The following is a 13,180-nucleotide window of genomic DNA, read 5'->3' as shown; positions in this document are numbered from 1 at the left end:
TTATGTGCTGCTTACCTAGGAGGGAACATTGGGGGCGTCTACTTTATGAATTTAACCAATATGTATCTTATCAACTTGCTAGGAACCAATTATATCACTGAGGCATTTCTGAGTTATATTATGGAGGCCTGACATATCTATGAGGGACTGGTTCCTAGTGAATTTATATACTACCTTCTCATAAATTCAGCTCACAGCACTCCACTGTATGTAGGCGACATCCACAACCGATGCAACTCGCAATATTTTATATAGATCAACTAATTAAGCCCAGATTATTTCCATATGTAATATCACTGATTTCAGAAACCAATAACTATTACCCAGAATAAATGGGTTAGGTTGTCTGTACATGACACATTTTATTGATCTACTTACTATATTTATATTGACATCTTGTCAAAAGGATCATAAGGGATACACTGTAATATCTTGTGGATAGTCCCCATCACCTCTGAGAAACAACATCCAGTGGATGCAAAATTTTGTTAATAATGTTTCTACTAGGAATAAGTTAAAATAAATTCACGGCACAGCGATGGGGAACAAACGGCACAGCCCTCTGCTTGTTTTCCTTGATGGACTGGCCTACTGTTGGCTTTGTCAGTAAATCTCTCTTGCACTCTGAATCACACCATTATATTAAAAGTGTTTTTAACACCATTTCAATTAATGTACCCAAAATATGTTACAGCAATTTGAAAACAAGTGTGAAAAGCAGGCATACTGCTGTAACAATGACTGTCACCTAGCGATAAGCATAGGTGGAACTTCTCACATGGAGATCTCTGTAGTGTATTGCCCTTGCTGAACAGAAGCAAGCATTAACATCTTAGTAATTAGTAGTATTCTGAGTGTGGGACTTTTTTCTATACCAGTTATGACAATCATTGTGGTTCTAGTGGCTGCAGTTGCAACAGGGGGTTTTCTGAAAATATGTTCATGTCCTTGTCTTATTAAGTAAAACCCACATTATTATTTAGAACAAACACGTGTGTATAAATGCACCAACTTAAAAAACAACAACACAAAAAATCAATTTACAAAAAAGTTTTGAATTTGTAAAATTAAAGCCCATTTTTTTTATTTGAAGAAATGTTGCTTCGTGACTTTCCTGAAGTCAGAGTTGTTCTATAAAAGTATAACAGAATACTATACATGATTAAAAAAAAACAACAAAACAAATCCTATTAATCTGAAATCTATTTACAAAATAAAAACAAACAAAATGAAATTACTTTCATGACCATAAATACGTTTGTACTGTTGTCACATACATGACGTGTACGGCGACAAGTAACTTTTAGCATATGTACAAAGACCACGTCAGGACGATTGTGATGAAGATTTGCATTGCTCATATGGAATACAAAGACAATACACAGTTTGACAAAAACCAAAACAGAAAAAAAAATATTTTCTCCTGTGAGGATTGGTAAAAAAAAATTTTTGAGGTAATTGGTAAATGTGGATTTTTATTCAGGTCAGTAAATTAAGTAAGCAGTAAACCTGTAAATACTGTGTTTTTTTTAATGATGTGCCACATTTGCCATTAAAAATAGCTACCCGAATTAGGTCAATATTAACAGGTAATTAATTAACATTGGTTACCAATCTATTAATTCTCAATGTATTTTTGCATATGTAAATATCATGAGGTAATTTCAAATTCAAATTGCAATTTTTAAGGCACATTTTATTGTCACAGAATGTGTTTTTCTGTACACAATTCCTTATGAAACCAACAGGATTTAGTGATGAACTTAAAAGCATAAAATTGGTGGTCGAGCTTAAGAAGCTTTAAAAAGTGCAATATTAGTTTACTTAAGAAATTCCAGTGGTTAAAAAATAAAATAAAAAATAGTGGGGATATAAAAATCTGTGGTGTATAAAGAAACAAAAAAAAAACCATATGAGCCCAAATGTTGAAAATAAAATAAAAATAAAAAGTTGTATTAACACCATGCAATGATAGTCAAATTTTGTGATGTGTTAATTTAATCAACAAGTAGTATAAAATGATATGTAAAGACCATTATCACAAACTCTGATCAGCTAAAGAGAAGCTGTAACTGCACCAAATTTGGAATGTCAAGTGCCACAGTTATGTTTTTTGTTTTTTTTATTGTATATTTGTTCAATCAGAAGAGATGGGGAGCGAGGCACTGCCTTCTACATCAAAGTTTGTGTTAATCTCTCCTGGAGAATCCTCTGTAGATATGACTTTTGTGATTTCTTCGCCTTCGGAATCATGTGACTGATCTGTAACGGAGATTTTTTTCCTCTGGCGAGCCGTGGAGTCCATAGGAAGGTATATCTGATCTTCAAAAAAATCTTCACCGGCATGACTATGATGTTGCGGAGTTTCTTTAGGGAGATAGCTAATAGTCTGAATATTTAAAGTATTTTTAGATTCCAACTCCATGAATCCATTTCCACTGAAATCCATTTCATAGGGATCTAAATCTACGTGGTCTGTCCATCTTTCTGTTTTACGCTGGCTCCAGTGTGCCTGGTTCATTTTTTTCCCCTCGGGAATATCGTTATTTGTTTCAAGTCTTTTCTTGTGATTAAACATTACTGTGCTCAAATTCAAGACATCAAAGTTTGCTGCCATTTTAGTTTCCCTTTCTTCTGCAACTACACCACTAAATTCGTCTTCGGAGTCACCAGAGGATATTTCTATCAGAGTTGGGGTATCAGAAGACTCAGAAGTTCGTGCAACCGCAATTGTATTTCCTGAATTATTTTTAGGGATACTGTTCAGCAGTGCAAAAACTCTATCTACATCCTTCAAGTAATTAGCCCAGTCATCCGGACTAAGTCTATAGTTGTTTCTGTAGTCATAAAAACTTTCATTTACGCTGTACAAATCTTCCAGTCTTTTCAAGTCGACATCCTCTGTGAAATTTGGCAGGTTAACCTTCCCATCCGTCCCATAGTTGTCCTCTGCAACAACACAAATTGTATTAGTGAGTTTCTGTTATACATTCTCCAAAACATGGATTTCTTGAAATGTAACATAATGGAAGTGAAAATAAAACACGTGGAAAGACAAAAAAATACATATTTATTTATGGATTTATCACTAACCAACCAATCTATATGATGACGTCTGTTACAAAATAATGAATAACCACAGTCTTGTTCATGTGCATTAGAATAGTCACAAGAAACCCCACCTCCTTAAGATATTTCATAAAAATGAAGGCAGGTTTAAAGCCGTGCCACTACTAAGATTTCTACTAAGCATAGGCGAACCGAGGAGGTTTTTCTAGTTCAGAGGACCACAAGGAAAAACCTTGAGGTAGTCCCCAGGCGCCTGTTATGATGTAATGATGAAAAAGATATAAACAATCAGTATTTATTGGGTCCATGCAAGACCGCAGGGGTGAAATGGAAATATACGCTACATCTTCCAATACTGCGGTGACAATAAAATAACGATGATTGGAACAATAGACACGCAGCAGTCACGCTGACATTAAAAAGTACTAGAAACAAACACAATCTACTCGTTAATTCGTGTTAATCCAAGTTGTAATAAAGTCCAGTCCGATGGTGTAATCACCATGTGTACAGGGCCCCAAACAAAAGTGAGTGATGGGGGCACTAAACCTGTCAGCACATTCACTGCAACTGCTACTGGTGTCACGTACACTATAAAAGACAAAATCACTTGCGACACTAAGGTGGTGATATATCATCATCATCATCATCATCATCACCACCATTTATATAGCGCCACTAATTCCGCAGCGCTGTACAGAGAACTCACTCACATCAGTCCCTGCCCCATTGGAGCTTACAGTCTAAATTCCCTAATACACACACACACACATACACACAAACAGACTAGGGTCAATTTGATAGCAGCCAATTAACCTACCAGTATGTTTTTGGAGTGTGGGAGGAAACCGGAGCACCCGGAGGAAACCCACGCAAACACGGGGAGAACATACAAACTCCTCACAGATAAGGCCATGGTCGGGAATTGAACTCGTGACCCCAGTGCTGTGAGGCAGAAGTGCTAACCACTATGCCACCGTGCTGCCAATATATATATATATATATATATATATATATATATATATATATATATATATATATATATATATATATATATATATATATATATATATATATATATATATATATATATATATATATATATGCTTGAGTGCCCTTGTGGAAAGCAGTATATAGGAAGGACTGCAAGAGATCTACACACCCGTTTCAGTGAGCACCAAAGGAACATCAAAAAGGGGTTTGAGGCACATAGTGTTTCAATTCATTTTTCTCTTCTTCACAATAAAGATCCTTCATTGCTTAAATTTGTAGGCATTTGTAAAGTGAAAAAATCATGGAGAGGAGGAGATTTCATTCGGTCCATGTCACGTGAAGAAAGTAAATGGACTACACACTAAAGACTTTAACACCGCGAGGTCTTAACATTGACTTTGAGCTTAACAGTTTCCTTTAATATACACCTTGCGTTGATTCATTATGAACTTACACAGTACTTTCTCAATTAATGGAACAGAGGATTTTTCTGCAACTTTAAACATTCCCAGTCTTTTCTGAGGAATTCCTTATATATTTGTACAAATTCAGAGAAATTTGCTGTCAATTATTAAACCTACCCAGTGTAAGGTCTTAACACATTTGGTCTATAACGACTTTCCTATTGGTCAATTCCGTTTTAAACAACTATAAAAGGAGGCAAAGTGGCCTTTGTCCTTCAAACATCCCTGAGGAAGCTCATCATTGGGCGAAACGCGTAGGGTACCGATTCCAAACGAATTTACCAAAATTTACCAGCATCTATTCTTATCTATTGCCAAGCCGGCTGCACGTTTACACAGACCGGACATACACGCGCGGACCACAAACTTTCCCTCAGCAGCTGGATGCCAAGCAGCGTGGACGGAGACTCACACAGCGGCCTCCCGGAACGGACATCTGTAGAGCGGGTTCTCCAGGTGCGGGGTAAGTTTACCTTCTTTTCCCCTCCTGTGATGTACCGGAGCTGTTACCATCCTTGGAGTACTTATTGATTCATATCCATTCATATTGACTTTCAATTGTGCAACCAGTCTGGGAACTATTATTATTTACAGTTTGTGCGATTGATATCACTCACTTTTGTTTGGGGCCCTGTACACATGGTGATTACACCATCGGACTGGACTTTATTACAACTTGGATTAACACGATTTAGCGAGTAGATTGTGTTTGTTTCTAGTACTTTTTAATGTCAGCATGACTGCTGCGTGTCTATTGTTACAATCATCGTTATTTTATTGTCACCGCAGTATTGGAAGATGTAGCGTATATTTCCATTTCACCCCTGCGGTCTTGCATGGACCCAATAAATACTGATTGTTTATATCTTTTTCATCATTACATCATAACTGGTGCCTGGGGACTACCTCAAGGTTTTTCCTTGTGGTCCTCTGAAATCCAACCAGGGGGAGGGGTCCCCCATTTACAGTGTCCACGTTTCCGGCAGCCACCTCCTATTTACACTGGGCACTAGCGCAGATATTTCTCTATTTATTTATTGGGTTTTTCTAGTGCCTGGTAACCCCCCTCCAAGCCTGGGGTACTGTATAATTAAGGTGGCTGTGACACTGCTCCCACTTCACACAGCTCTGCTTGAAAAGGGAGAGCTGCGTGCACCTAATAGTAGTGCACGCAGCATTGCCCATGTATATTACAGGGATAGGAAGAGTTGGAGAGTAGCCAAGCACTGTCTAAAATTATAGCCATGCCCCCATGCATGCTGGTCACGCCCACTGGCGGCATGGTGTGGAAACCCCCCTCTACAAATCCTGCGTTTGCCCCTGCTAAAGTTCCCCGTATCACCTAGCTGCAGCCTCAGGAACTGCTACATCAAACCATATTTCCCCCAGCACTGCCAGTTGTGAGCGGAAGGACTAACAACAAGCTGCAATCTCTTGATTTCGGCTTGCCATTAAAACCTCCACTCCCATTTTTTCGGCTGAGGTTGTAAGAAGGATGGGACCGCAGGAAGGACACCTTAGTAACATCTTAATGACTACAGAAACTCAATGAAAGGGCAGGTGCATTGTACATATCTGATGTAAATATTCATTTTATGAAGCTGTGTAATTTTGCTTTTGTCTATGTTTTAGTGTATTCAGTGGTTTAACTCTTAATTATTATTATTATTATAAAAAAAGATCTGAAGTAACGTTCCCTTACAACAATACAAGGCCATCATTACCTAGATGCAGTTTTTCATGTGTTGTTTTTTTAAAAAATATCCGATTAAAATAAATTATTCACTTTGAGTGCTGCTATAGAAGACCATTGTTTTTGTTTCTTTTGCTACACTTACATATTTTAGAATCTCTCTCCCAACCCCAGTCGGTATTTTAGTAATGTTTGGTGGGCATCTTATTCACATAACTACTGGTCATTGTTTATCATGTCATAGCCAGAATTAAGTGTTGTTAAAATTTGAAACAGACCAAGAGGAAATCATATACTGTGAATAATAAGCAATACAGTGTTTACAGTGGATTTCATTCACTTCCCAGCAAAGATTTGTTTGGAAAAAGCAATGTGTTCCTTTTTCCCCTTAATCATAAAATATCAGTCCCATTTCCCTATTCAGAGACACCAGTGTTGTGTATGCACTTCACCTGTGGACTTTCCCATGCTACATATAGGAAGTACACAAGGTACAAGTGCACATCAACAGCACGACTGCCTGAAGAAGGTAACAGTTAGCATAGGTGGGTTAAGACAATGGAGACTTGGGGGGGACCCGGGACAACTGGTGAATGGTGCATCTGGATACCCCTGCTATGGGCATTAGAGTCAGGACTACATTATTTTTCAAACAAAACAAGGCTGCAAATTTTCATACAAATTGCAGCCTTCACAAAGTTCTGAGACTGGAAATACAGGACCTCTAGGAGACCACTCTACATGAGCCCCCCTCACTGGCAGTCATCTATGGGAAACGGTAGCAATACTGAACTTGAGAGTTACAGAAATAACTGCACTAAAAAGTGTTGCCTGTGTGCGCAAGGGACACGACAGCAGAATCATCATGAGTCATAACCACAACAATGCCAAATTCCCGGCAGATATAGTTTGGTTTTTAGTTAAAGGATCAAAATTCTGATTTTTCACCGAACAGATATTTGCGGTGCACAAACTTTAAATAGGTAACCCTGGGACTACCTAATGATTAAACTGATTAATGTAAAGCAACATTTTCCTACAATTATTTACAAAGGAAAGAAAATCATTAGCACCAAGAAGAAAATAGTAAAGAAGATTTAAGCAGCAGATTTATACATTTTGTATATAGCAAGAACAGCGAGATCTTCATAAAACCACAATGCCATTGATGGAAAACAAAGTACTTTCAGACCCAATGATTGAGACAGAATTTAGAAAGCATGGAAATAATAACCAGCTGAAAAGTGTACAGTCAGAAGCTCCATCTAATAAATGGATGTTTGAAGAGGGGAAAAATAATCCAGACTACGCTGAACCATGTTGCTATGACCCTCACTCACGAGCCTTGTCGAGGAAAAACCGCAGCAGCTCAGCAAACCATCTAAAGATACTAGAGTCCTTCAACTGGTACAAACAAATCCCACCGCAGCAGTCGGACAGAACCAGAGCTACCGTAAGTGCACTGTTGCCTGCACAAAGTGGAGGCAGCAATTTTCTTACCTGAATCATGTTGCTGAGACTGCAGGGTATCATTATTTTTTAGAAAGAATAAGTGGTATCACAAAGTTCACCACCCTTTTTCCTGTTTGACAGGTATACTTAGGCCTCGTACCAACTGACATTAATTACATTGTCTTTTGCTGGCATAGGTTTTAACACTAGTACAACAAGTCTAAAAATAAATCTCATTGTTTTCAATGACCCCACATCCACTGGAATTGTCTTTGGCATTATGTTCTTTTTTTCTGTATTTTCCTGAACCCATTGTGTTCAATTCAGCCGTGTTTCTTGCAAGTAAATACACTGGGGAAGCCTAAGTGACCTCAATAAATGTAGTAAAAATCTTAGTAAATAATGCATTTAAGCACATTTGCATTTTCCCAGCCGGGCAGGTAAAAATGGGATTTGATGACAATGTTATTAATAAGGCAAAAATATAACAGAATTATTGTTCTTTTTTTAGAACTTATGGAAACCATATTGGTAAAAAATATTGACATTTAAATTGAACTGGGACAATCAACTGACAGAGCATGTGAGAAATAAAAGGGGTAGTGTAATATTAAACGTAAAGTAGCAATTTATTCCGTAATAAATAAACAGGCATAACTGTTTTGCTGCTCATTATGAATTTAAATTTTAGTGGGGTGCAGTAACTCCTTCCAACCTGTAGATGCCTAAATCTTTGCATATATAGCTGGAAAAATATTGACACCTGCATGCTATTAAGATAAAAAAATGTAAATGTAAGTTCAGATACAAGGACCAGGAGGTTCTTCCTAAAGTTCCCATGTGATTCTGCAGGTTAGTTGGGTTGTTTTAGTCCTAATTGGCTGCAAATTGCAGCAAATATGGGCACAAAAAGACAACCTGATCATAATCTGATTGGGATCTTGGAGATGTCGATCATAGCTAGCAGGAAATGGCATTAGATGATAACTGCATCTTTACATGTATTCGGTCATCGTCCACAGCTGATTCTTTGCTTTGCTCACATATGGATGGACACCTTAGGGATCTGTTCCGTATATTTGTTGCATCACAGAGCTTGGTTTAAATGCCTTTCGTAAATAAACATTTCTATTGCATTGCTATCACATGAATATATGGCATGATGAAACATCACAAATACAAAATGTGAGATGCAAAATAAGTGTGAAGACAACACAATGCTAGAAAAAAACACAATACATCAGTCATATAAAAACCTAATTATTATATGAATCCTATGTTGCAAAAATCACAAGTCACAAGCATGGAATGAGATGCATGAGATCTTGCTGTGAAAATGAGAAGTGAATAATGGTAGGCCTGAAACCACTGACCGATGTAAGAGGGAACCATGGTTAGAGAATTTGCATGCACCAGAAGCTATGCCGTGTGCCACATGACAGGATACAAACATTAGTCAGAATGGACTGGATCATGCAATTATTTGGGGAGAAGCTGCTGAGAAGGATAAATAAGAAAAATGACATATACCTGTGTGGATCATAGGTTCCTCCATCTTTACTTCCTGATATAGGAAAATACAAGAGTAACGTTTGTTAACTTCTAGAAGAGAAATCATTCACAAAAAGTAGATTGCCAAGTCTTCTAAAAAGATGGGCTTAAAGGTGTATCTGTTGCCTACACACCGTGGAGGCAGCCATATTGGTGGACAGACCAGTATTCACAATAAAGAAAACTAATCATGTGAACCTGTCTCATTAAACATCGTCTCATTATTGGTTCATTCCAAAATCTGTCTGGTTCCACTGTGTAGGTGACAACAGGTTCACTTTAAAGTTCCAAAGGGAGATGCTTGGATTGCAATAGCTTGAAAAAAAAGGTGTAGTTTCTAAATTAAGAGGGATAAATGTGTTAATGGTTGTTGACATAAAAAAGGTATGACAATTTAACAAACCAAATATGATTAACAGTGACCAACAAAGTACTGCTTACTAAAGATAATAATATTTTATGGTCACTGATGCTCTAAATTAAAACAAATAATGTCAGTTTTGAAAAGGACACAATGCACTGTACAAAGGTGTCAGCGGGTTAGTTGGCAGCCCCTGTCTGTTCAGCCTAGTAGCGGTTAGCTAAGAAGTCAATGCCGGAATAAGCTTTGTTGTCTGTCTGTTTAGACGTTTTATTATGAAGCCTGTAAGGAAGAACTGATAAGCCCAGGAAGTTATTTAGCCACTTCTGTAACCCAGCTGCTGTAAGCACATGGAGGGTGCAGTTTTATCCTCCACTCAGCAATTTCCACAACCATATAACTGCAATACCTATTAGACCAAACACAAGGCCAGAAAACGGAGGCCCTCTAGAATGATCATATTTGCGACCACTTATACAAATCTTGGTAACAGAATTTACTTCCTAATACAATGGAGTTACCTGTTTCTAATCCTTTCGGCTTTGGATTGCATTGTCGGTGACCTTGACAGCTTCTTAGGTCCATCAATTGTAAGTGAAGCTGATTCAATATCCCTCTGTCTACAGTATGCACAGCATTCGATAACTGCAGTTAAAAAACAAAGAGGTATGAACAGTTTGAGGAAGCATCAATAAATCAGTAACAACAATATTATAATGCTCAGTCGCATAGCAGAATGGACAATACACTTGTAACGTACAGCTCTTTGTGGTGGTATGTACGGTGCTGTTACTCCGCGTTCTGAGGTCTGCTAAGGTGTATGTCTACGTTTTCTCTCCTCTCTTAAGCAGGCACATGCCTATATGCAGCTGCAGTTATGTCAGAAGTCCTACTAGCCCAAAAGGGCCAGCACTGATTGTGTGCTGCTATAGAACACAATTGTTTTGGTTTGTTTTGCTTTTTTTTGGTTCATTGTATAGTGAGCCAAGTATTCTGAGCTCATCATATTCTGCAGTATCTATGTATTCTTCAGGAAACATTCCCTGGAGAAGGAGTCAACCCAGAAGATACAGTATCCTTGCCTGGCTCCTAATTTCCATAAACCACTGCTTACAACTTCTAAAGAGCCTATGCAAGTTGATCGAACTAATCTTTCCAAAGAGGAGCATACCTGGATACAATATCTTGGTCTGTGTATATATTGTGGTGCCTAGGGCAACTTTGTCAACCTGTGCCCTTTGAAGATGGAAAACACCAAAGCCCAGAAGGTTCTTGAGAGGTCACCCTAGGCAATGTTAGCTACCCTCCAATAAAAATGTAATACTGCTTTTCAGATCTAAAGTTCTGCTGATAACTTTTACTTAGAAGCTTTCCTGGATGCTGACGCATGCTTTTATGCTTTTCGAGAAAGCTTTTGTTAAAAAAGGTACCAAATTGTTATCATTCCCCCTAAAGCAGACTTTGTACTTCAACCACTGATGCAGACCTCATTACTGGGTGCTAAATTCATCTTAAGGTGGCTCCTCTTATGTTATACATTTGGGTATTGTATAAAGAGCAAATTTAATTTTCATGTAATCCCAAAATCTCTGAATCCAGTTCTTTTAGATTAATCCTGGTACCAATATCATGTATCACTGAAGCTCCTGTCAAGTGCTGGCCTGCGGAATATTCTTACTTGAAAGCTTTTTATTAAGCAGAAAGTCCCTTCTTTGAGACTGATGACTGCATAAAATTACCACAGCAGACCATTATCCTTTACCCTTGATTTCTGAACTCTCGGGGCATATTCAATTAGTATTCGCGCCCGCGATTGCGTGTAAAGTGTCATTACGGTACCCCAACATTGCAGATTTCCGTGGGCACGAATCCTAATTGAATATGCCCCTTAGATCGCATTCATGGTTCTGTATTTTTGATACTTGAATTGCAAGGTGTATATAATCTCAACTGTATTAAGGAAGGCGATAAGTGGAGAACGTATTCAGCCACTACGAGCATCGGATCATGCCATTTGGCCTATACAATGCATTTCCTTATTGAATTTTTTTCAGATAATATCTTTATCAATTAATCTGTAATTTTGGCTAAATTTTGATAACTCCTTTGAATTGATTACTTATTAAGGCTGTGAACGTCTTATATATTAAGCTTAAAATGCGTTTTCAAATAGTCACGGGTTCAAATACAGACTCCAAATGGACTCTGGGAAATTTTCGCAATACTGAACTGGACGACCCAACCTACTGGTTTGAAAGCTACACAGTTTTTTAATGGGGTTTACTATCTAGAAGCAATTATTTAAAACAATTAGTAGAAGGTTATTTCTCTGTCATTACTCCAGTTACCCCATTTGCTAAAAAAAAGGGGGTGAATCCCTGAGTTTGGGATGAGATGTGTGCTTTCCAATTTCTCAAGAAGGCTTTTGTTGCCTCTATATATAGTCTCTGATTGAGGGGTTTTAAAACTTTTTATGGTCTATGGTCCTAAGGAAAGATCCTGGGTCAGAACTTCTGATGTACATGATCCCCTCCTGGTCAAGAGATTCCATTTACATTTTCCACTCTGAGGTTATTCATAGTGGAAGGAGTTACAGTAATGGGTCGTCCATACTCCCAGTCTTGATGTGCACTTAGATGTATGCCAGTGCTGCCTTGCTGCTTAGGGCAAGTGCACACTTTATTTAGTAGGCCAGTTGAGTGCACACTCAAGCACCTGAGTAAGACATATGCTGAGTTTCTATAGCGTCACCCTGTAATTGGTATTCTTATTGCCATTTCAGACCCATCTTGTTCTAACAATCCTATTTGCCATCCGTTTATCTCTCCGTGCCTAGTGTCCATCACCTGAAAGTCACTCTGCAAGCCCAGGTAAGCTAGCATCCATTCCAGCAGTCCAGTGGGTCCATGAATGCAGACAGACACAGGGGTCACTGACTTATGACAACTACACACAATAAAGTGGTCTGTTCTCACTTGAAAACGCAAAACATGGCATAATGATGAAGACTTGCAGGGAGTTGTACAATCATATGTTATTAGACCTCCTCATTTATTTACACACCGGCTGTAGCATGTAGGACTATTTACCTTTCCAAAGCGTATGAAGAGCAATGTGGTAAAAGCAAAGTGCTGCAACATGGACTAAGCGCACTCATATTGTGCTTTAACATAAGAGTCATTTTGTCTTCATACAATACTCAGTGTATCAGTTGCATAGCTAAAGGCCCATATAGCAATGTATGAGCTGGGGATCGCCCTCACAACACTGATCACACACATCACACCTACTTCATTCATGGATGTTTGACCTCAACTGCTGGCCTTTGTGGGGATCATGACTTTGCCCTTTGTAGGTTCCATTCAAGCTTATCCAACCTTGTCTGCCCCATTATGTCTGTACCCCCTTATCTCTGGTCTGTCCCTACCACCCCCATATCTGCCATTAGACCGTGAAGCATATAAGGATTTAGTTGGGCCAGATACAGCTGCTACAGCCAGTATATACAGAAATATACACTTCCTGAATCAGTGATATTTGTACATTTCTCCATGTAAACTAATAAAAGCTGATTCCACCAATGTTACATAAGTATTT

General features: G+C 38.3%; 1 protein-coding gene across 3 annotated transcripts in view; it reads right to left on the bottom strand.

The window, feature by feature from the left end:
• Positions 1 to 1,058: 1,058 nt before the first annotated feature.
• Positions 1,059 to 13,180, bottom strand: part of SULF1 (sulfatase 1) — a 103,099-nt gene continuing 90,977 nt past the window's right edge. For 2 of the 3 annotated variants that reach the window (XM_075213620.1, XM_075213621.1), the window contains 2 exons: positions 10,105 to 10,228; positions 1,059 to 2,949 (listed from right to left, as the gene is read on the bottom strand). In XM_075213620.1, coding sequence (XP_075069721.1) covers positions 2,138 to 2,949; positions 10,105 to 10,228 — 936 coding nt within the window. In that variant the 3' untranslated portion in view covers positions 1,059 to 2,137. Of the gene's footprint in view, positions 2,950 to 9,201; positions 9,236 to 10,104; positions 10,229 to 13,180 lie in introns of all 3 variants that reach the window. The other variant, XM_075213622.1, reaches the window with a different exon arrangement.

This window comes from Mixophyes fleayi, chromosome 5 (genome assembly GCF_038048845.1).
Source record: "Mixophyes fleayi isolate aMixFle1 chromosome 5, aMixFle1.hap1, whole genome shotgun sequence".
NCBI classification, from domain to species: domain Eukaryota; kingdom Metazoa; phylum Chordata; class Amphibia; order Anura; family Limnodynastidae; genus Mixophyes; species Mixophyes fleayi.
Note: the sequence above shows the minus strand (reverse complement) of the source record. Positions and strands in the feature narration are given on the sequence as shown.